Source organism: Lycorma delicatula, chromosome 1, assembly GCF_047948215.1.
Source record: "Lycorma delicatula isolate Av1 chromosome 1, ASM4794821v1, whole genome shotgun sequence".
NCBI lineage: Eukaryota > Metazoa > Arthropoda > Insecta > Hemiptera > Fulgoridae > Lycorma > Lycorma delicatula.
Genome location: NC_134455.1, coordinates 137,821,548 through 137,847,171, shown reverse-complemented (window position 1 = coordinate 137,847,171; position 25,624 = coordinate 137,821,548). Strand labels below are relative to the sequence as shown.

General features: G+C 43.4%; 1 protein-coding gene across 3 annotated transcripts in view; it reads left to right on the top strand.

Moving 5' to 3' along the window:
* LOC142322956 (uncharacterized) overlaps positions 1–25,093 on the top strand; it is a 204,600-nt gene extending 179,507 nt beyond the window's left edge. For 2 of the 3 annotated variants that reach the window (XM_075362061.1, XM_075362052.1), the window contains 2 exons: positions 9,006–9,149; positions 24,913–25,093. In XM_075362061.1, the coding sequence (XP_075218176.1) occupies positions 9,006–9,149; positions 24,913–24,960 (192 nt within the window). In that variant the 3' untranslated portion in view covers positions 24,961–25,093. The remainder of the gene's footprint in view (positions 1–9,005; positions 9,150–24,912) is intronic. The other variant, XM_075362068.1, reaches the window with a different exon arrangement.
* Positions 25,094–25,624: the final 531 nt, after the last annotated feature.

Below are 25,624 nucleotides of genomic sequence, written 5' to 3'. Positions count from 1 at the left end.
GAACAATGCAACAGGTCTGAGTAAAAAAGATAAGGTTGAAAATGTAGAAGAAGAATGGGAGAATGTTAAAAAGGAAATTCTGAAATCAGCAGAAGCGAACTTAGGCGGAACAAAGAGAACTGGTAGAAAACCTTGGGTTTCAGACGATATATTGCAGCTGATGGATGAACGTAGAGAATATAAGAATGCTAGTGATGAAGAAAGTAAAAGGAGCTATCGATAGTTAAGAAATACTATAAACAAGACGTGCAAACTAGTGAAAGAAGAGTGAATTAAAGAAAAGTGTTCAGAAGTGGAAAGAGAAATGAAGATTGGTAAAATAGACGAAGCATACAGGAAAGTTAAGGAAAATGTTGGGGAACATAAATTAAAATCCAATAATATGTTAAACAAAGATGGTACACCGATTTATAATACAAATGTAAAGTGGATAGGTGGGTGGAATATATTGAAGAGTTACACGGAGGAAATGAATTAGAAAATGGTGTTATAGAGGAAGAAGAGGAAGTTGAAAAGGATGAAATGGGAGAAACAATACTGAGATCTGAATTTAAGAGAACATTAAAAGATTTGAATGACAAAAAGGCTCCTGGAATAGACGGAATACCTGTAGAATTACTGCCCAATGTATGTGAGGATGCGATTGATAGATTATACACACTGGTGTATAGTATTTATGAAAAAGGGGAAGTTCCGTCAGACTTCAAAAACAATGTTCTATTCATGATACTAAAGAAAGCAGGAGCAGATAAATGTGTATAATACAGAAAATACCGAACAATTAGCTTAACTAGTCATGCATCAATAATCTTAACTAGAATTCTGTACAAAAGAATTGATAGGAGAGTGGAAGAAGTGTTAGGAAAAGACCAATTTGGTTTCAGGAAAAGTATAGAGACAAGGGAAGCAATTTTAGGCCCCAGATTAATAGTAGAAGGAAGAAGGGAGATTAAAGAAAAACAAACCAACATACTTGGCATTTATATACCTAGAAAAGTCATTCGATAACATAGACTGGAATACAAAGTTCAGCATTTAAAAAAATTAGGGTTCAAATACAGAGATAGAAGAATAATTGCTAACATTTACCGGAACCAAACAGTAACAGTAATAATTGAAGAACATAAGAAAGAAGCCGTATTAAGAAGGGAGTCCGACAAGGATGCTTTCTATTCCCATTACTTTATAATCTTTACATGCAACTAGCAGTTAATGATGATGTAGAACAATAAAGATTCAAAGAAACAGTACAAGGTGAAAAGATAAAGATGCTACAATTTGCTGCTGATGATATAGTAATTCTAGCTGAGAGTAAAAAGAATTTAGAAGAAATACTGAATGGCATGGATGAAGTCCTACGCAAGAACTACTGCGTGAAAATAAAGAAGAACAAAACTAAAGTAATGAAATGTTGTAGAAATAACGAAGATGGACCACTGAATGTGATAATAGGCGGAGAAAAGATTATGGATGTAGAAGAATTTTGTTATTTGGGAAGTAGAATTACTAAAGATGGACGAAGCAGGAGTGACATAAAATGCCGAATAACACAAGTGAAACGAACCTTCAGTCAGAAATATAATTTGTTTACATCAAAAATTAATTAAAATATCAGGAAAAGATTTTTGAAAGTATATGTTTGGAGGATCGCTTTATATGGAAGTGAAACTTGGATGATCGGAGTACCTGAGAAGAAAAGATCAGAAGCTTTTGAAATGTGGTGCCATAGAACAATGTTAAAAATCAAATGGGTGGAAAAAGTGAGAAATGAGGAGGTGTTGCGGCAAATAGATGTAGAAAGAAGCATTTGTAAAAATGTAGCTAAAAGAAGGGACAGACCTATAGGCCACATATTAAGGCATTCTGGAATAGTCGCTTTAATATTGGAGGGACAGGTAGAAGGAAAAAATTGTGTAGGCAGACAACGTTTGCAATATGTAAAACAAATTTTTAGGGATGTAGGATGTAGGGGATATACCGAAATGAAACGACTGGCACTAGAATGGGAATCTTGGAGAGCTCATCAAACCAGTCAAATGACTGAAGTCAACAAAAATTCGAAACTACCCTGAAATAAGAGTTCCTATTTCTCATATTAAGGCCGCGTTCCTATGTGTGCGTGTAAATCATGATATTTTTTTTGTACAATCCCTTTTCTACGAGTATTTTTAATTTTGTAAATTTATAAGGTTAAAATTTTAAGCGCAACGCAAAAATCAACAGTGAAATCCATATTTTTTTTTAACTGTCTTTACTCACGGTCCGACCCACGATTCCGTATAACACACCTTGAGAGTGCTAGTTGCCTCTACTCCCCTGGAAGGTCATGCCAGGCCCGGCTATGCCGTTTCATGACAGCCCCCCCCCCCCCCGTGACGGATGGGACGCCGGAGCGATACATCCCTTCCTCTCTGCCCTAACAACTCTCATCATCATCCACTTCATCCAGCATTTTCTTTCGGTTGATGTTCCCTCTTACCTTACTGAGTATTAACCAGTTCCGCTCACCATGAAGCATTACCTCCACTATAGTATCTGCGGTAACCTCTCTTAACCGCGTTCGCAATACCCTCCTTTCTTCCTCCAACGGTATGTTCTGTGGTATCCCGCTATCCACAATACTGACATCTTTCAGGGGACCCTCTCCTCCTGTCGCTTAGATAGCTATTATAGCTACCATTCCCCGATAAAAATTGGGTTAGCTCAAACGTGAGTTCCCCATGCTCACGTGTGAGTCAAGGCCTGATATCTGATATTAACTTCGTCCAGAGACTGAGTCACAGCCGCCAGCATCTTCCTATCTTTTAGCTTTCAGCCTCTCTGCCGGCTGTCGCAGCTCAGCCAATGTGAATACAGGAATATTCACTGCAACTATCTCTCTATAAATGGGCCAGTCACTTCTAGGGAACAAAACATAATTTGGTTCCTAAGAATCTCCTCGGCAAGAACAGGTTTGATTTGGAAGGCGTAACCCCATTTATCGTGCTCCATACTATCAGGAGCTCTCTCTACTTCCTCTTCTTATTGCCTAGTACTTCACTCTACTACGCTCTCCTTTTTTCGGCCAGCTCCTTTCAACATGAGATGATGTCCTCACGATGCTCCCATCTCCTAGACGCCTACCAGTCCGATGCCCAGTTTTACCACACCTCAAACATTTCGCCATGACCTTGCACTCTTTTACCTGGTGCCCTTCCTCACCGCAGTTATGACACAAGGCTGACCTGTCGGAACCACTGCATCTGACCGCCATGTGTCCCTCCTCAAAGCACCTGGGCACCGTTACTTTTCTATACTCGGAGACACCCTGCAGTGGTTCCATCCCACAAAAAATTCTTTTCCTGGCCGCTAACGCCGTCGCCGACACTGCTGACATTGTGACTGTGGCTCTCTTCATTGCAGCAAAGGCCAAGCGTAAGGAGGTCAACTTCATATCCTCCATTTTTCCATTGTCGCCACTGGCCTCACTGATGGAGAAGCTACACTTCTGTCATTTTCTTCTCAAGATCCTTAACGATAATAAGGCCTCTACTGCGCCACCCACGTTTGATTATTCACACCCTCTAGTTTACTCGACATCTTCTTCTGAACCTCTACAGCTTCTTCTTTGTTGATCCTCACTTTCATAAGCAAGGACTCCTCACCACCTCTCTGATAGACATACTGATAGACAGTATGTCCCCAATCTCCTCCTTGGTCAGACAATTTTTGACTTTTTTGAGGAGGTCCGCATACGCAGCTCCCTCCGGCTTAATCACAAGTGTACTGGTCGGCTCCATAGGCTGCTGTGGCCGTTTACAAGCAGCTACGTCCGCTATCGCTTCGGCCAGATATCCAACCGTATTACCACCACTTCTACTACCATAATACTCCAGCATTTTCTTAAGAAGTACGCCTACCTTGTTCGCCACTGAGCCTTATCTAACCTCAGCATTAAGCTCCTGCATTTTCTTTACAACTCTGTGTAAGTCCTTTGCAACGACTCTCTCACCAACTCTAGTGTCTACTACCAACGTGTACACCTTGCCCTGGATATCTTCTTCGATGTCCTCTATCAAAACTTCTGCCAGACCTTGTTTCACCACTAGCTGACTCCTCTTCAGCTTAGATTGCCTTACCACTCTACCCTTGGTGGCGACCCTGTCCAGCAGTTTCCTACCATGGCTTGCCCTGCCATCTTCCGCTAAGTTATGTGGGGCTAAAATAGCACCACTGGCCTCTTAGATGGACCCGTTTACCTCCTCACAATTTTTAAACCACCTCCTCCTGATAACCAAGTCCAGGAATTCCTCGTCTGGCGCACCCTCAAAGCTGGCAAACCCAAAGCTCACAAATTTCATTGAAAACCTCATAGTTGAAATTTTAATTTTTTTGTGGCAAAAAAGTAAATCAACTGAAAGATGTTTTAAAATAATTTTCAGTTGGAGATTATAAATTTAAAAAAAGCAAGCTTTGTACTTTTAGACCCGTCAGTTTTATTTCTATTTCACCTAATTTTTTTTTACTCGTAAGTTTAATTGTTATATCCGTATAGCATTCTTCGATTGTACAACGACTTAAAAAATAAAATAATATTAAGTTCCGTCGTTATAAATACCTCTAGTTATTTTACACTTTCTTTAAAATTCGTGTAATGTTTACGTGGCGTTCGGACTAGTGTATTTAATCGGATGAAAACATTCTATATTTGATAGAAAGTGTTCGGATATAATTATGTCTAAGGTCGGTGATTACGTCTGCCTTTTCTCGTAGCCGTGAATTGCTTTGTAATCACAACGCTTTTACATAAACAATCCAATGTTTTTGAACCGATTATTTATACGTTTTCAGCGCGCTAAAGTAACTCTAGCACGTTGTCGATTGAAAAAGCACGTTTTTCCTTTTCTAATTTTCTAACTTGAGATCTTGATATTTCACGAGCAGTAACAATATTTTTTTGCATCTTTGGATGCCTATTACACGCTCGTCAATCTTAAATTCCTTTGAATTATGAATATATTATCTCTAATAATAATAAAATAGAAATTTTTCAATACCCTTTAATGTGTAGACCTCAAAAGTAATTTGCAGAACCTGTGAAACGTAACACAGTAGCAATATGTATATATCTATTGTGCGACTACGTTAAACACAACCCCTCGACGAGTAAAATATATTTTACTCGTCCTACAAATATATTTGTTCCCAACGCTTGTATTTTTCGTACTATATACATGCAAAACATTGACTGATCTTATACCTTCTATGATAATATCACTCACACGGTTTCACTCGTTATTGTGCTTAAATCGTAAAAAGCCAATACCCCTGAACTACGGGATCGTTTCATAATCGCCTATCTGGCAATTATAAATACATTTTATAATCTTTTCGAACTATCTTATTAATACCAAAGTCGACGGACGTGAACAGTTACATAAAATGTTCTGTGGCTTATATATATATATATATCACCCCTGATGAATATCACCGCTGCGAGATGAACACCATTTGAATGTATCAGAAGTTGCAGTACGGCTACATAGGCATCGAGCAACTTAGTAATATTCTTTTAACCAAACTGTCACTAGTGACGTTTGCCTAAGCTTGGTGTGGAAAAATATCGATCTATGCATCGAACAAATGTTTGGTGTTGAAGAGAATTTCTTCCCACAAAATGCAGGACACTTTTCACTACCGTCGTGACGTAAGTATTGCTATCTGGATTGATTCAACCACACATATGAATCGGTCGAAAATATAAAGTTGAATTCCTTGAACCCTATGACCTTACATCAATGCAGTTTTTTATAGGTAGGCCTAAAAGGTAATGTGACCAATGATTTGAAAGACAGGGTTTCGCGATTTTAAAGGAATTTTTTTTTAATCTTTGGAGAAAGATGGTAGTCAGATTTCAAGCGGGAGGTACTAGACTTAATTTCTTAATTTCCTTTGTTATTTTTTTAATTTATTTTAATTTACTTAAAAACAATTAAATTTGCATTTATGAAAATAAATAGATCATAGTCACTTCCCATATACACAGAGTCTTCTTAAAAGAACGGTGGAGTTTCTGTAAATCAGATCAAGGCAGTAAGTGGATTTACGGACTCGGTTGAAGGAACGCTCGTCGTTATTACTCCTATGAAAGTGATCATTTTGGTGGTATGATGGCTGTTTTCAGGTCGGTTTTCTGGTTGGCATAACTGGCAATTGAGTTACAAGATTATTTATCGTATTATCTGGATGGTACGTGAGTTACGGAGTGTGAAAACAGTGTTTTTTGGTTTTTATTTTATTACTTGGCAATATACTGATTCTAATTTATGTTAGAACTTGTTTGATTATTTTTAGTACATTGAATTACTGAAGAAAGACATCTGAATTTGATACTTATTCAACATACAGGTGACATAGTATTACCGTGTATAGAATTAAAATACCTTTTAATCGGCTTATAAACAACTAAGCGGCAGTGATGATGGAAACGAGACAATCTCGGTACAACAGAACCGAATATCTTTGCACTGGTTCAAAAACCTCCATCGAATCCTAAGGGTAAACAGGAGAAGAAAAGATTGCGAAAAATATCGTCGGAGGAGGAGGAGCCCCAACCGGGGAGCTTTGGTGATATTACGTATCAATTGGGCCTAGCTTTGTTCACACTAAAGCAAAATATGGGAATTGAATTGTAAGAACATGAAGGATTTAGATTTAACTAAAGTATTTAAAGGACTTAAGGATTTAAATGGAACTTTGCCTCCGATTAAATCTATCACACAGTCGACGTAAACTGGGGAACAGCGACATGGAGCTCAGAAAATTGTTCAATGGGCAGCTTAAGGATGAAGACTTGATACTAATTACATCCAGGCGATGGCCGATCGAAATGATAACATCAATCCAGCAGGAGGACCAGGTTAAAGATACAGAAGGTGACTTGAGCCGGTTTTATGATCTATCTAACAAACAGATTAGGGCAGTTGGTGACGAAAGAGATGCGACGACAAAAATAGTGACAATGCGGCATGTGCTAAAACCAGGTGATGTGATGAAAGAGAATGCGGTAGTGTTGGGAAATGAATTACTGGATAATAACAGAACATATACTGTGTAATACTCAGGGGATGAAAGTGAGGAAGACTCGCTGAAGAAAATACTGCAAGCTCTTATAGAAATATTAGAAGAGTATATTAGACTCTTCTAATATTTCTCATCAACATCGATGTGAACATGGTAAAGAGTACCCATGAAAATAATATACGAATTTGGATCAAACTGTTTGAAAAAAACAGGATCTGTTCTCAAGGAAAAATCAATCGGAAGACCGCAAGTATCGGACGATACTATCGCACGAATTAGACAATTCGGAAGTTCTAACAAATCTATCTCTCGTTGAAGTCTCGTTTCAGATATTTCGAAAACGAAAATTCACAAATTTTTCAGGAAAATTGACATTACACGCATATAACATCTAGTTACTGCCGAACTGAAACATGATGATGGAGAAAAACGTTTCGATTTCGGTATTCGAATTTTTCACAAAATTAATGAAAATCATTCATTTTTAGACTATATAATTTTTACGGATGAAGCTACATTCCATATTATTGGGTGTGTTAACATACACGATTCACGAATACGGGGATCTGAATACCCAAATATAATTTTTGAGAAACGACGCGATACGCCTTAAGTTAATGCATGAAAAATCGTATAATCGGGCTTTTTTCCTTCGCTAAAAATGTATTAACGGAAATGTTTATCTCGATACGTTAAACAATTACTTACTGCTTTCCTAGATTGGATGAACTCGAAAACAAACAACGAATTCTTTCCCATAGACGGATGGCGCACCCCAGCGCTTTAATGCATTCGTCGGCCAGGTTTTGTCGGAAAATTTGGAGGTCGTTGCATAGTCTGGCAAGGACACATATCTTGATCTCGAAGGAGCCCAGACCTGACACCTTGCGATTGTTTTTTGTGGGAGTATATAAAAATCATTGTTTATTCTCAAAAAGTACGCGACCTGCGTCGATGAAATAAGGTTTTAATGAAGCGATTTTAACCATCACAGAAATATGTAAATTCGTGTACGGGCAGAAACCGAGTGTCAACTGGACATTTGCCGAGCGATTAACGATGCACATATTTTAATTTATTAGTTACCTAAAAAAGATGAAAAATTGTATAAATATACAAATCACGTGTAGGTATTTTTGTTTTCATTTAATCCGTGTTCAAAAACCCACCGTTCTTTAACGAAGATTCTTTGAATGATGCAATTTCTGATTAGCTAACACACTTTTGTCACGATGTCGGTGGTAGTGATTTGATTTGCATAATTACGAGCATATAGTTTCTGACGATTTAGTTGTACGTTTAAATTATTTTTCCAACTTTTTCGGCTAACCCGACACTTGTATGTGCGCTACATGCGAACGCCTATGTTTTTCATTCAGACAGTTATCCATCTTCGTTATTAATTTTTTCCTCATCGAAAATTGGATATTAAAATTCAGCTTTAATGCAGTAACGTCCGGTTAATTGTTAACGTAAATCTTACTTTACCGTTTGATGAATGCATCGTAACCGATTTTTACCATCCGCTGATTAGTGATATAAATGGAGCTGTAGAACCGGAACGTAAATTAAATTTTACATAGGTACATATTAAGATGCAAATGTCATTATTCCAGTTCAAAATGATCTAACTTCTACTTTTACAAAAACAATAATTATTACATTTCGATAATTTATAACAAATACTTTCAGCGATTAAGCTACTATTCGTTCATAAGATAATCTAACTTTGAAATTTAAATTTACAAATGTTTTGAGATATCGAAGATGCCGTGTCTATGTCACACGGGAAAAACTTTAAATCCGACTGCTTCTTAGCGCAGCATCGGTGTTTGCATTCTACTGATAGTTAGGAAATTTCTATAAATTTGTATATAAAAAAGGTTTTTCTTCTAATTCTTTAATACATAACACCGTTTAATCAATATATTACATTTTTCTAGATAACAGATAAGGAAGAAGATCGCCGGAAGTTCCATATTTTCGATTACGTCATCAGCGGCTATCGTATAAAAGATTGCCAAAAAAAGTGCTTGTTCGGTTTGACGTATTCTTCACATTATGATCCAAAACGTCATCTTAATGAAGTGAGCTCTATTTTTTTTTGTTTTTCTTACGATGTAAACTTTTTATTTACTGAATTACCTTCTTCTATTTTAGCTTATTAATTACTGATGCGTAAACTATAACATTCAATTTTCTTTGGAAATTATGCAAAATGACTCCCGCTTTAACATAGAAATTTATTTTTTCGTTATTTATAAACATTTTATTTATAAACATAACGAAGTGAATGCTACAATTAAGAATACAAAATTATAATCTTTGAAAGATGTTTTAAAATATTTTATTTTTTGGAGTTCTTAATAAAATTATTTCTTTACCTTTTTTACAGGACCTGGTAGCCGGTGACCCCGTCATGCCGAGGAGGTCAATCGGTAGGTCACCGCCGCGGCCCCGGTCTTCCGATAAGGAGGTCTCGGAAGCCCCTCGGGTAGTGGAGTGCCCGAGTGATGCGGTTAGCACCAAAATCCTACGGGATACCTCTGCTCCGAGCTGTGCGGAGAAAGCTAAGGCTGGACCCGTACAGCGAGGGCACGGCGTAGGGTGGGGGGCGCCAAGTCCGAAGGACGACTACTTGTGAAGCAAGGGAAGGCTGAAGGCAGCAGGGCGGATTCTGTCCCTGAGCGGGAAGTCACCGGGGGAAAGCCTGTGAAAGCAGGTGACCTCCGGGGCGGAAGGCTTAGAGAGGATTGAGGAAATGAGGGCCGAATGGGCAAAAATTTCCTCGAAAAAGGAGTCAAGAGTTGCTCTCGAGTAGAGGCAGCTCGTTGATTCTTATTTAAGTGAATGTAGCTTGTTGGTCTCGGGACTGGCTATTAAGTGTGAAGGCCTCCAGGGTGCTAACCTGGCCCTAGATTCAGTCGTCACTCGACTATCGGGCAAGGTAGATCAGGTTGTGGAGGGAGTCCGGAGCTTTAAACCGGTTAACGGTCAGGCTCTGGGTGAACTCCAAAAGTCCAACAATAGGGTGGAGGAGAAGGTTAAGAAACCTATCTCCTTCGCCGCAGTAACGGCCGCGCTTGCGCCTAGGCGAGTAGGTCCGCCGCCGCCAGCCCAGGCGCCGGCAAATAAAATTAAGCGGGCCACTGTTAAGGTGGTCCCAATCAAGTCTGATCAGGGGGCTTCGTCAGCAATGACGGAGCTAACCCTCAAAAAGATCCTAGACCCGAGGAAAGAAAGGTTCCAAATTTCCCGGGTCACCAAAACAAGGGATCACGGAGTGGTCCTGGAGGTCGTAAATGAGCAGCAGGCTAAACAACTGCTGGAGGCCACAGTTCTTGCCAAGAATGGGCTGAAGGCTCAGCTTCTGGCCGCGCGTAGACCGCAGATATTGGTCTACGATATGCCGAGGGCAACGAGGGTAGAGGAGCCCGAAATCCTTAAGGCGATCCACAGCCAAAATCCTGTGTTGGATATGGCTGTCGAGGCTTCCTTAGGGAAGCCAAGGTTGTCCGGCAGTTGGGGAGAAAGGATTCCCAGAGAAGTCACTGGGTACTCGAGACCTAGCCTAAGATCCGGAGGGTCTTAGTGGCCGGTGGAAGGCTGTTTTTTGGGTGGACTGCCTGTAGGGTGGTCGACCATATTGAGGTAGCCCGTTGCTTTAAGTGTCAGGGCTATGGATACACCGCCCTCCGTTGCCGAGCGCAAAAGGAGATGTGTGGCCACTGTGCCGCTTCGGGGCACAGGGCAGCCAGCTGCCCGCACAAATTGTCGCCGGCTAAGTGCGCCGCCTGTGCCCAGGTGAAAGGCAGTGATGCTGGACACCGGGTCGGGAGTAGGCAGTGTAGGGCGTACGAGATAGCACGGGCTAAAGCTGTAAAGTTTTTGTGAAAGTGCTGTTAAAACCAGGAAAGGAACGTAGTGAGATCGGCAGTTATCGACTCATTAGCCTCTTGCCGGTAATCCGCAATTTGCTTGAAAGGCTGGTTGTGGAAAGGCTCTGGGAAATCATTGAGGTGAACTATTTTCTAAATAGAGGGTAGTTTGCCAAGGAGGCATTGGCAAGGAGGATTCCATCTAAAATGCTCTTGCCAAGCTGGAAAGCGCCGACTGTAAATATGTTTTGGAAATTTTTATTGACAGATGCAGCATTTTCTTCCTTGTATCGGAGTTTTCTCCTATATGAGTTGGAATACCGATATGTTCCCGTAGCCCTGCAAGCCGTAGTACGTGACTATTTATCTAACCGTACGATTCTGTTTAAGGATGAGTATCTAGTTGTAGAAAATTCCGTTACCACGGGAAGCCCGCAGGATTCCGTTCTCGGTCCACAGCTGTGGAGCCTGGTATATGACGGATTTCTAGGATTGACATTTCCAGAATGGGTCACGGCTCAGGCATTCGTCGACGACTGTTTCCTTTCCACGACCACAGCTAGAAGACCGGGTGCAGGTGGCCTTGTCAACAGCAGAGGGCTGGATGGACATTCAAAATTTAAAGATGTCTACGTTCAAGATGAAGTTTCTGCTTCTCAAGGGCGTAGACAAATTTTCGTACATTTTTAACCCGCATATTAAATATATAAAGGCTACGTAATCAGCCGAGTGAGATTTCATAAGAACCTAGGTGTTTTGTTTGATTAAACGTTATTTTTAAACAACCACATTAGGCAAGTGGCGGCAAACGCCGTCTCTGTGGTGCAAAAACTTAAGAGGATTAGTCGGAAAAATTATTGATTACCGGACCGTCAAATTTACATGTTGTACCGAGGTGTCTTCTAAAACATGACCTCATACGCGGCACCCGCATTGAAGAATAGGTTGGATATGAATAGAGCATTTCTTCAAACTTTAAAGAGTGCACAGCGCAGAGCCTTTGTTGTACGCACTGTTGTTTTTAAAACACTTCCTACAAGGCTACCATCGTATAGGGAAACGCTCTCCCAATCGATATAGTAGTGAAAGTTGAAATCGATATAGTAGATTCAGCCATGTGAAGATTGCAAAGAGACAGGTAGGCCGAGGTATTTTGGGTGTGGTTTTAAGTCGGGTTAATGCCGGAGCGGAATGGTGATCACATAACATCTGATGTAAATTTCTCTCATTTGTCATATATATATATATATATATATATATATACATATATATATACTATAATGTGTAGGCATACCCCGTCAACTATTAAAAATACATATGACATCCATAAATTAAATTTCCTTCGTCTAGACTGCAATTCGCTGCCACACCTAGGTCGCTGAATGCCAGCAAATACTTGTCTACCATATTAAAGCGCTCGGATTCTTAACTCGCTGATGGTCAGCCATATATCTCTAAGTTAGCTTCCGACAGCAGTGTGATAGGAGTCTTTTCCATAAGAAAACTACTGATATCATTTGAACATAGCAACCGCATCAAGGAACTCCCAGGCGGTACGATAATGCGGCTCTCGCCCATTGACTTGCCGCTTGTGAGTGGCTAAATTTCCCCTTGACCTATAAGTTCCAGGGAGGCCCGGTATCTTGCCCCTCCCAAAGAGCAGGGCAGTCAACCATCAGGTGTTCATTTGACTGGACCTCCCTACAGACGCACAGTTTATCAGCTGCCAGACGGAACGAAACCGATATTGGATCATATTGTTAAATGAGCATCTTGGCACCCGTTTTCGAGGCATACCATTCACTCAGATCCCGTTAAAAACCGTACAGTGATCTTCCCTTCGTTGTGGTTTCCAATTCCAGCTGCCATGCTTCCATCGCGATGCTCTACAACCTCTTCCACAGACGAAAGATAGGCAACCGAATGAAATTTAGATCCGGTGCATTCTGATCGCCATTCCATTCCGGTACTGGCGCGGCCCGAAACCGCATTCTAAATACCTGTCCTCTACGCAATCGTCCTATGACTGCCCGAACGCTTGCCACTAAACCGATTTGGAGAGCCTTTCTCAATACGGTGATAGCCTCGCAGCAGGTTGATTTATAAACACCAGTAGTAGTACGGAAATAGGCATACGGCATCAAACTCCAAGATGGCGGACTGGCCGCCATCTTGTAATGACGTCACGAATCAAAGAAGATGGCGGTCTGCCATCTTGGATTGTGACGTCATTGATGCAGTAGCATGTCAGTGCCATATACGAATTTACCTTTATCCCTGTGAGAATTTCCCTTTTCCCTTAGTGGGATATTTGAAATACACACATACATACACACATATTCACACATACACACACAGTAGTAGGGGGAAATAGGCATACGGGCGCCAAATACAAGATAGTTGCCGTCCGCCATCTTGGATTCCAATATGGCGCTGTCCACCATCTTGGAATTTCTCTTTTTCCCTGCGAGAATTTCTCTTTTCCCTGTGGGAATTTACCTTTTCCCTTAGTAGGAATTTGAAATTCTGCAGGGGTACCAACTTGAGTAATATATTCGCTTTGAATATTATTTATAATAATTAATTAAAAGGTTGGTACCTCTGTAGATCAGTTGTTGTGTACCAGCCGGTTTGAATTAAATAAATAATATTTGAAGTGAAAAAAAATTGGTCGGCTAGGACTCGAACCCGTTCATGAAGGGACGCGACTGACTGACACCTTAAACCAATCGGTTGCTGTGGCTCTCTGATGTAATGAGTGAAAAATATTCTACATAAGCTGTGAAACATAACGTCATATCAGTCTGTACACTAACACACACACACACACACACCTACCTACCTACTTTTTTTTCTCTTTTCTTTCAACCCCCTTTGGCAACCGGTTCAGCAATCAAGCATACGCAGTCACCAAAGGGCGCCGTGGCAGTAGTCTCTGCCCATCCTGTCTACTCCGCAAAGGGAGTTTCCCAACGGGGTCCCCCCAGCACCATCAGAGCGCATGGACCACCATTTCAGCGGCCCATGCACCTTCCGCCGAGAGGCTACTCTCCCCAGCCCTAGCCTAAATGCAATAGCCAGGCAGTTCACTTGACTATCACATCGCGATCTCTCATGCCACAACGGTCCCTAAAGCCATCATCGGAGCACCCCGACCCACACAACTTGCGTGTAGGCCAGGGCTACCTAGACATGAAGGCTACCTTCCGTGCCCTAACGGCGCCACGTTTCATCATTCTTTTAATATGCCTTCCCCTCTGCTCCCTCCTGGGAGTGGCATTAGACCCCCCACCTACCGGCTATATACAGGCATGGCAGGTCAGCCTACCGGTTCAGCTCTTTTGAGGGGTTGGTTAATTTTTTTTTTTTATTCCAACCATCTTCCGCCCACAAATCGATGTGACCCTAACAGCAACCACTGTAGGATCCAGCAGTCAGCAGCATATAGCCTCAAAATGAGGCACACAAAATCCGACAAAAAAGACACAATACAAAAAGAAACAAAATACAATAGAACAAAATTGCCGCACAACACAAAATCAACACAACAGCATCCACATGCACCAGGCGGCAGCATCACGTCAGTCCGTGCCCCACTCAACGTAATCTTGTCCCTTCCTTCTAAGGACCTCCGCCGCCAAACCCGCGACTGCCCTCCAGTCACCCAAGCTGCGGAGCATGAAAGCAAGCAGCGTATCCGGCGTGACCGTGCACATACCAGCACGCCTCCTCGCATCCTCCCATCTGGGGCACGCAAAGAAGGTGTGTTCCGCCGTATCAACCTCCCCGCAGTAAAAACAGTTCGGGAATTCGCGCCGGTGGAACCTGTGGAGGTATCCACCGAATTCCCCATGACCGGAGGGAAGTTAACATAGGTGATGGTCAACATCCCCATGCCTTCTCCCCAGCCAATCCTGCAGCCGTGGGATCAGTCGCCTAGTCCACGCCCCTGTGTGCGCTCTCTCCCAGCTGTACTGCCAGTCCTGAACCATGAGGGTCCTCGAGTCTTTCTTGACCATCCCCTCGTAGACCCTCCGCAGGTGCAGTGCCCGTAAGCGAATTGGCGGGACGCCCGCCAAGACGTGCGCCGCCCCAACCGACACGGTCCTGTATGCAGCCAGTATCCTGATGGCAGCCCGCCGCTGCAGCGAGGCCAGCTTGCGTTCATTCTGCTTGACCTCCAGCGCCTCACACCAGATCGGCGCAGCATACAGCAGCACAGATGTCGCAGCCGTCATCAGGACCCTGCGTTTCGCCATCCGTGGCCCGTCCCTGGCACCCATCAGCATACCCTGGGAGGTGACCACCCTTTCCGCCTTAGCCATACTTTCAGCCAGGTGCCGATTGAATTTGCCGGACCTTTCCAGCCACACACCCAGATACTTCATCGCCGGGGATTCAGCCACACGGGTGCCCCGGACGGCCAACTCAATCCTTCTCAACCGACGCCGGCCAACCACCGCAACAGGTTGGGTCTTGTCAGCCGCCAGTTCCAGCACTCGAGTCCTCTGCCACTCGTCTATCTGGGCCACTGCCGCAGAGGCAAGCGCCTCCACCTCCGCCTCCGAGCTCCCACTCACCAGAAACGCCAAGTCATCGTCGTAGGCTACCAGCGACGTACCACCCCGGAACCCCAGCCACAGAACCCCGTCAAAGGCTAGATTCCATAGCAAGGGCCACAGCACGGATCCCTGCGGTACGCCACCGTGCACTTAAAATTGCACGTCACCATCCTCCAGCAGCTGCCGATCACGCAGATAGTTCGCGATCGTCGCTTGAAGATAAGAGCTGATATTACTCCGGTCCATCTCCGCAGTGACGACTCGCCACGGAACACTGTTAAACGCGTTGCGGACATCTAGAAGGACCAGAAGAGGAATTCCCCTAGTTCGCCAAGTGCCCGTCGAGCAGGCCCAAATCCACGTCGTCACCTTCCGCAAGGCATCAAGTGTGGACTTACCACGGACGAACCAAAACTGATTGGGCGAGAGCCCGCCCGAGGCATCCAAATCACTTATTATCCTGTTTGCCAGCAAACCTTCATACAGCTTGCCAAGCGAAGGGAGTAGACAGATCAGACGATAGGCCCTAGCCAGCCCATCCACCGCAGGCTTCGGGATGAGCACCAGTCTTCCCTTCTTCCATTCACGGGTGAAGGCCGCGGTGCCTAAGGCCTTGTTTAGTGCCTCAAGGATCAGCCACGGGTGCTCCCGGACCAGCGTCCTCAGCAGAAGCCCCGTCACTCCATCCAGACCCGGACTCTTGTCGAAGCTAATGCGGCCAGCCGCCCAGAGCAGCTCATTATGAGTGAACCGCCTCCTCTCCTCGCAGTGCAGCTCAGTGCGTTCCTCCGCTAAACACGGGAACAGGACCACAATCGCCTGTTGCGCCTGCGCCGCAGACGGGGTGGGCAGGGACCTACCAAACCTCTTCATAATAATCCGGTAGGAACTCCCCCAAGGGTCGTCATCCAGGTCCACCACCAGCCTCCGCCAAGCAACCCTCTTCGCCTCCTTGATGGCCGCCACAAGATGGTTCCTGGCTGTTCTGTACGCCAGTTCCTCCGCTTGCACTCCAGCAGGATGTCGTCTGCGGTGCCGTTGGAGAACGCGTCTCGCCCGTTGCGTGTCGGCTCTGAGGGCGGCGATGTCGTCCGACCACCAGTAGACCTTCCGTATCGTCAGCGGACCCCGCGGCCTCAACCGGTCACACTCCTCTTCAAGGACCCTGGAGAAATCCAGCGGGCTCCAGTCCCGTCTGGCCTCCATCCTGGCGGCCACCGCAGCCGAGAACTTAACGGCGTGCCATTCCCTCGGGCGCCATCCTCTCCCCGCCGTAATCTGAGGTCGCCAACCAAGCTCAATATCGAACTTGATGGCTCTATGGTCTGAGGCCATCTCAGCCTCCATCACCTCCCATAGGCCTACCTGCCGCACCATCCTATCCGGAACCAGCGTGACATCCACCACAGAGCCCACGCCCCGACCAATAAAGGTCGGCGATGTCTGTTCACAACAGAGAAGCCCAGGGATCCGTCGACCACTGTCGAGCTCATCCCGGCCAACTCCACGCTCTCAGCATTCAGATCTCCAGTGATAATAACCGGGCGATCCTCCCGCCGAACGAGATCTTCTATGCGTCACAGCAGCCCTTCAAACTCCCGAAGGTCACAATTTGGCGAGGAGTAACAGCTGACCAGAACGCACTGCGTTAGGCCAACCGCCACCAAGCCGTCCTCATGAACCACGCCCAGAATGGCATACCGATTGGTCACCGCCTTTATCGCAGCAACCCCATCGCTATCCACCATCCACCCTGCGGCAGACACTAGCCTGTTGTTCGGCTCTGTTACCAGCACGAAGTCAGCGCACTCATCATTCACCGCAGCCCACAACAAGTCGTGGGCCGCCACGCTTCGGTTCGCGTTTAGCTGGATGCAACGCATTACGTGGATTTTCTACAGTACCGTCCTCCGGTCCGGTGTCCACCTTGCCCACAGTCCAGGCATTTCGTCGGTTCTGCACACGCAGCCGCCTTATGACCCTCGCCACCACAGTTGTAGCACAGGGCAACCCTGTTAACGCCCTTGCAGGTCGCCGCCCTGTGGCCGTAACTCCAGCACCGATAGCACCGTGTGTACTCCTGCCTGGGCTCATTCCGACACAGGTGCCAGCCAACCGCTATGCGCTCCTTCGTTATTATCCTACTCGAATCACGTTTTGGTAAGCGAACCGTGGCGTTCATGGTATGGCCGTAGGCCGGCCTGACAGACACAACCGTAACCGGTACACCCTGCCCCACTACCTTCCTGACTGCCTCGCTAACCTCCTGCGGCGTCACGTCCAGGTCAAGACCCTTGACGTCAAGCATCACCGTACGGCTCTCCCAGCCTCCGCAGGAGGCACTCACCACTGCGTCCGTTACAGTCTCAGTGATGCGCTTCATCATATCCTCCTTCCTAGGGGATGAGTCCTTGATGCGGATCTCCATGGCATCCGCATTCCCTTTCCGAACGGAAACGATGTCCTCTGCCAGATCCGCCCCGAGTCCTCCCTTGACAGTACTGAGGAGCTCCGCATAACTGAGGCCCTCCTTCCTCACAGTCACCATCTTGGCAGCCGGTCCTCTAGGGGTCTCCAACTTGCCGTGGCCCATTGCCACCAGGTGCAGAGGCCATGAGCCGCCGTCCCGATCCTCATTCCTGGCTCAGAATTCCAGGACTTTTCCCACCGCATCACCAACATCATCCTGAGAGGTTACCAGCGAGACGGCGGATCCCGCCGATCCCACAATCCTCCTCAATGCTCGTAACAGGTTGCGGCACATCTCGCCATCATTCTCAACAACCACCGCAAAAGTTGTCGATCGCTCCGCATCCGCCTCATCCGGGTAGAATACCTCCGTGTTACTGGAGTCCTTCAAGACCGTCCCACTGGGGATAGTAGCCTACCGCCGACCCTGGGAGCCGCCCGACATACCGCCTCATGTAGCGGACCGTGCATCCAATGCCTCCTGGAGGCAATAAATACCATGGCGCCGTCCACAGCAGCCTGCAGGACTCCGGTCCGAAAAACAACCCTCCGGTACAGCCCCTTGTCCCATCTTGACCCAATCACCCCTTACTGTTCCCCTGAGTTTCCTGTAGAGAGCACCCGCTCCACCGCCTCAGAAGCAGCACCAAGGGTCTGCGTGCTCTGGTCCACGCCTTTCGTACCCTCCGACTTCGTACTTGCTGACGACACGTACTGCATCGCCCTGTCGCGTATAACGAGGGCCAGCCCCTTGACCACATTAGCCGACAGACCACCAGCGTCGCAGAGCGAAACAAGATCCTCGACCGCCTCAAGCAGGAAGCCACCGTAGCCTGCAGATGATTCGGGGCCCTCCCCAGCCTGTTCCACCGGCCCTCTACGTTTCTTCACCGGTGGCCGTTTCCCCCGGGTTGTGGTTCTCCCTCACCTTCAGGGACCTCATCACCTCGCGACCGGTCCAGCTCCGGCTCCGGAGACGACACAGTGGGTCGCTTGTTCGAGGACTCCCTGCACTCCATCGCTTGTTCTCCCCTTTCTACCACGAGAGCCCCGTTCTCTTCGGAATCCTTCACCTTGAGCTTGTCCACTTGCACCTCCCAGGAGCCCTGCCGTATGTCGTTTAGCATTCTGAGAACCTCCGACTCTTCCGCCGTACCTTCCTGGGCATCACGTTTTCTCGCCTCTCTCGCGGATCCCTTCCTTCCAGCTCGCCTTCCTTTCGTGGCCACAGGGTCTCCTCCGCTCACTTGTGCCCCAGTTGAGGCTGTCACATGCCCAGCCATGTCTGACTTGGTTTTCCGCATTTATCTTCCGCAAAAAAGGGGGGGAAAGAATGGCAGGAAAGTGTTTCAGGGGGGCGCAGAAACTTTTGTATGGAGAGGGGTAAACCAAAAAAATTTACTGGGAGGGGGGGTGGAAGTTGTTCCTCGCGAAACTTGGTGGTGGGGAACGGTGGGGGATAAGTGGTTAAGGGGGTAGGGGGGTTGTCCTAGGGCCAAGAGGGTTCGGGGCTAGATGGCCCCTCACAGAAAATATAGGGAACGGAAGGCCCCCTATATAAGACTATCAAAATACTTAGAAAACTTTTCAGTCAGTAAGAGTTGAAAATTTTTCTATCACCTTAAAAAATATTTCAAAAAAACCCGCCAGCAACTCACAGAGTACAAAGAGTACAAAATACTAGCTAAGAAAGTCTATCTATACAGAAATATTCCAAAAGCCACGGACTAGTGTAAAATCTAGTGCATTACGGAATACACCAGCTTTTAGCATTAATGGCGTCCGTGGTAACACTGTCTATACACACTATGCTAGCAAACAAAAAACACTTATATTTAACTAAATATAGTATATGTCCCCCAAAAAATACTAACAATCAATACATACAATGGTCCTGGATACTACAGCACTATAGAATTCAATCCAGGTCCTCAAAATTCACTAATAACTAAGATAATTGAAATCTAGGTCAACGCCTTTGTCTGGCCTACGTGTTCGTCACTTCAAAAGTTTGATTATTAATATCTTTTGACTAAACGCACCAAAAACAATACCCGATACCTCTACACGTTCACACCGTCGTGTAGAATAACACTGTCACAAACAAAACACTAAAAACCACCACGAAACCACCATTTAAGTCACATTTAGTAGGAGCTCAAAATAGCGACGTCAGTAGTGCATCAATACCGCTCTGAGCCTACCTACCTACCTACCTACCTACACACACCTACGCAAACACCCCCCCCCCCCACCAACACCCCAACACACAGAGATTTTACTGCGCCACTAGTTCTCCTGGTGACCACTAGGAGCGCTAGTGTCGCAACTGCATCTAAATTTTCCGTTTTTCCCCGTGGGAATTTTCCGTTTCACATTTTTGTATTGAGTGAAAAATAAAAATATATATTATCTATTTGACAGCTTGTAATGCGCCACTAGTTCTTGTGGTGACCACTAGGAGCGTTAGTGTCGCAGCATCCATATTGGATTTTCCCTTTTTTCCCCGTGGGAATTTCCCTTTTCTCTTTTTTTGTATTGATTGTAGCCTAAGGTTGAGCGTCTTATTTTGAACAGCCGTTACAGTGGTAGGCGCGAAAGCGCCTCACCCTTCCGACCAATTGCAGCGCCGGATTCAAAGCGGTTGCGCATGCGAAACATGTAAACATGTAAACTGCTACCTCTACCACAACCGATGCAGACACGTGCCTACATAAAACTTAACACTAATCACAAACATAGGAATGTGCTGAATCATCATAATGCAAAACTCTCTCTCTCTCTCTCTCTCTCTCTCTCTCTCTCTCTCTGTGTGTGTGTGTGTGTGTGTGTGTATGTGTGTGTGTGTGTGTTAATTGATTCCCACGATCGACAGTAGCGTCATACAACACCTACACACACACACTATACTCTAACTTTGTATTATTACAAATAAAGTAGTAAATTTACACTCAGGAATTAAATATTAATGATGAACACAAAGTTTGCAACAATTAATTATTAACTGTTAAGCATAAAAAAAAATCTCTAAACGCTCTCCAACATCTAATATAAATGTGATATATAACATGTATCATTGTAACAGAAGAAAAATTTATGCTCTTTTTTTAATTTTATTCAATCGAATAAGGAATAAAATCCTTGAGTTTATGCAGTTTTAATAAGTTATTAAAATAATTGTATGAAAAGTAAATTTATTTGCACTAAAAAAAATTATTTATTTAGATGTTATACATCGGAAAAATAATTAGAGGTATAAATACATACCAGACCAGATTCAAAGCGTCCGCACATGTGCATCATGTAGACCGTTACTGCTGCCACCACCATAAGGTATGGACGTACCTTGAGGATGGTCCTGGTTGTCGTGGTCGTTGCACCGGTAGGCGTCACCTGCTACTCCGGCACCTGGACGTGGGTCGTACACCAGTAGGCGACGGTCGCGGCTGCATTTGTGTTTGCGTGCGTGCGTTGACGTAGCAGTATCGAGTTGTTGACAGTTCGAAGTGCGACTGAAGAACAGCTGACGAACATGATCTAAGGTTGAGCTGGCGGCTGCGACACTAGCGTTCCTAGCGATCACCAGTCGAATTAGTAACGCAGTACCAGCTGTGTGTACAGACTGGCACCTTACCGACCAATCGCAAAGTTGGATTCAAAACGGTCGCGCACGCGCAGTACAGATGCATGGCCTTCGACGTTGAAGCCACGTGTCATTTTACGAGTAACCTTGAACAGTGTTAATCGTGAAATTCTAAGAAACGACCATGAATGCTCAGCACTTTTAATAGCGTAAGTAACCGGAAACGAAACTTGTCGAGATGTTATTGTATGCTAAATCCAACAAAGGTCATTGAACACCGCGTTTACAATTTTAGTCAGATGTAGCAACATCCTTACACGGTGATAGGAGAAATAACCAAATCAATGCGGCTAAATCAACATCCATCTTGAAACTGTACCTATTTACTAGTTGCATTTCCACACCACCACGTAGGTAGCAACCGTTGCGCGTTGAGATTTTTTTTACATGAGTGAAATCTCTCCCCTAGAGGCCTACTATAAAACACTCGAACCGGTTTTTATATCGGTTTTTTCTATTTTATAGTTTTTTGTTTTTATTTTTTTTCTTGCGAATGATTTTGTGATCCACAAAGCAAGCTTAACTATAAACTCACCTTGGTTGTCGAGGAAGCCGTGATATTCGATAACTCCTTCCATGACCGTTGCTCAACTACGAATGCGTGGTCAAAGATAACTTTCTTTTATCACCGTAGACGTGGTAGGGGTAACCCCTTCCACTTTTTCTTCTACAAATCCATCATCATTATGTCAACGTAGTAACATCATCATTTTTATGTATATGTAACGTTATGTACATATAACGTTATGTTAACATAATGAGTTATGTTAACGTAGTAATATGATCATCATCATTATGTAGTGTAACAGTCATTACGGTTTTCTTCATTTAACGTTACGTTATGTAATGATAAACTCGTATTACCGACGTTAACCTCTGCTTTTTCTGAAGGTAACGATGCTGTGATGTTGCTAACAGTGTCAGCAGACTTGTTTTTTTTTATGATGATGATACGGTAGTGTTGTAAAAAATGGACATCGCTTCCACCGTTGATGAATTACACCATATTAACGGAATGTTAACCGGCGATGGTGCAGAAAAAACCAGTCTGCATCGTATCGGTTTCAAGCGAAAGGTTTCCCATTAATAGTTCGATTTTAAATACAACCCGCATTACATAACCTTCTTCACTATTCCCGAAAGTGGAGTGTATGTGATGGTGGTATCATGTATAATGAGACAGTAGGCGGTCGTGTGGGCTGGTATATTGTTTTTGGTTTCGAAATCGATACGTACATCTACAGTTCCTGTTTTTAGTGAATCGTTCTGACGGGAACAGCCTATAACTATTAACGGTACACTGGTCTTGAAATCTTTCTTTTTTCCTGTTTAGCCTTCGGTAACTTCCGTTTAGATAATTCTTCAGAGGATGAATGAGGATGATATGTATGAGTGTGAATGAAATGTAGTCTTGTACATTTTCAGTTCGACTATTCCTGAGATATGTGGTTAATTGAAACCCAACCACCAAAGAACACCGGTATCTACGATCTAGTATTCAAATCCGTGTGGCTTTACTAGGACTTGAACGCTGGAACTCTCGACTTCCAAATCAGGTGATTTGGGAAGACGCGTTCACCACTAGACCAACCCGGTGCCTTTAGTCTTGAAATGTGCAAACTGTATCATGGATTCGTGACGTCATTCCAAGATGGCGGCCAGTCCGCCATCTTGGATTTTGATGCAGTATGCCTATTTCCGTATTACTACTAGTGCATACAATTATGCTGTGCTGCGCACTCCTTAAATTTTGAAGCAAGTGTTCTATTCATCTATTCATATTCAACCTATGCGCCAAAACTGGCGCCGCGTAAGAGGTCATTCTTTCGTAGACACCTCAGTACACCATGTACATTTGACGGCCCTACAACCCATCGTCTTTTCGAGCAATCCTCCTTAGTTTGTGCATCACTGAGACGGCGTCTGGCGTTTCATAAATGCAAATTGTATACAATTATTTTTGTTACGATACTTTACGTTTTGTTTGAATAATTAAATCCTGTATCTTTAATTTAAACGTACCCATAATATTACAAAAACTATCATTTCTGTACCTTAGAAGTGTATATCCCTATTTTGTTATAAGAATCTAATTTACTATTACCGAGGATGTCGGTAGCTTGTACTTAATCTTCCTTGAAAACTTTTACATTATTTACAAATTTTCTATTGAAATTTCAATAAGTTTTTATTTTCTTTCTTTTTGATTCCTTGTACAAAGTAAAGAAATTATTGTTATCGCGAAAAATTTCGGTTTTCAGATTTCAACGGAAATATCCATTTTGGGCATCCCTGAATCCGTTTTGACTAGTTTGGCGTAACATCTTCACGTACGTATGTATCTTTCTCGAAAAACTCAAAAATGATTAGCAGTACGGTATTGAAATCCAGTTGTGCACCTCATTTTTTGATTGCAATCGATTAGGCCAAAAAAAGCCCAAAATCAAAACATTTTTAATTTTTAAGGTTTTTTTAACTGAAGTAATAAGTCCTCGTTGAGATTTTTTCAAGGATGTATCGTACTAATTTTCATTGGTTTCAGAGTTATTTCCAAATAATATTTTAATTAAAGAAATGTTTGGATCTTACAAGGTGAAGGCAGATCCGTTGAATCATACTTCCAGTACATATATATTTTTTAATTTAAATATGTTGATTTATTAATAATTGTCAACCACTCATTAAAAAAAATTTAACAATAAATAATATTTCAGTAATAACAATAAAAAATATTATGAAAATTAAATCAGAAGTTATTATTGAAATAAAATTTTATGTACTTTCATTTTAATTCAAAAATTTTTACAATCAGAGGTTAATAATTATTAATAAATCATTATATATATAAATTTAAAAAAATTTAAATGTATGTTTATGAAGTCGGATTCGAACCGGTGTGTGCATGGTTACGTATCCGACACGTTTTCACTTACGCAACATATCTAGTTGAGCGACGTAAAACAATATTAATATATAAACTAAAATATAAAATGCTGATAGGACATCACAAAAAGTCCGATGCTATGTGGTGTCCACCACAATGAACTATGTAACTGTCCACTTTATTAAAGAATTGAATAATCGTATCTCGAAATCAAATAAGTTTAAATTATTGAAATAAATTTAGATGAAGTTTAAAGGCGTACAAGGATGTCATGTGGTTTCCACATCAGATCTTTTTTAATAGTATTTTCAAACATGTAAAACGATATCGATTAGAAAGAAAAGAATATTTATTTATTTAAAGTAGTAATAATATATATGTATTTAAAATTTTTTACGTGTTTTTTATTTTCAGGATGAGTATCCCGAAATGAAATTGGCGGAAGAACAGCAGGAAAAATAACCAGTACCAGGGTGATATAACTGATGATGAATGCGTAAAGGAAAACGTATTGTTACTTAGAATTAATATATTATTATATTTATTGAAAAAGGAAATATCTAATTTTAAATGATTCAATAAATCATTAAAAGAGTATCGACTGATTTATTACTTCCTTTTAATTTTAATTTTTATTTTAACACGAATATTTCAGTAATACGAGTATATTGTGCCGTAAATAATATACGGGTATTACCCGTCAAAGTTTTAAAAGCGTATACCCATATGTTCGGCTGTAGTTCTCTATCTTAACAGGTGTATTATATGATGTGAGGTCGTAACAGCAAGATGTCCTTTCTTCCCGGTACTCGGGAAAGCACTTTCCCGAGTACCGGCAAAAGAGTCACTGGTCTATACGTTTCGACCACAGATCCATCAAGGACAAGAGATTTAAGAATGAGTCTCAGCTCCCCAATTTTCCACTCCGTAGGGAAAACACCTTGCTCGAAACATAAGTTATACAAATGTACAAGAGGATCACGAATCCAGCCCCAAGCTCACTTAATCAACTCACTTGTAACCTCATCAACGCCAGGTGCCTTCTTATTCGATAAAGAAAAGACCGCAGCATGGGCCTCACTCCAAGTCCCTACCTGTTCCGAACAATTATCAACCAATTCGACCC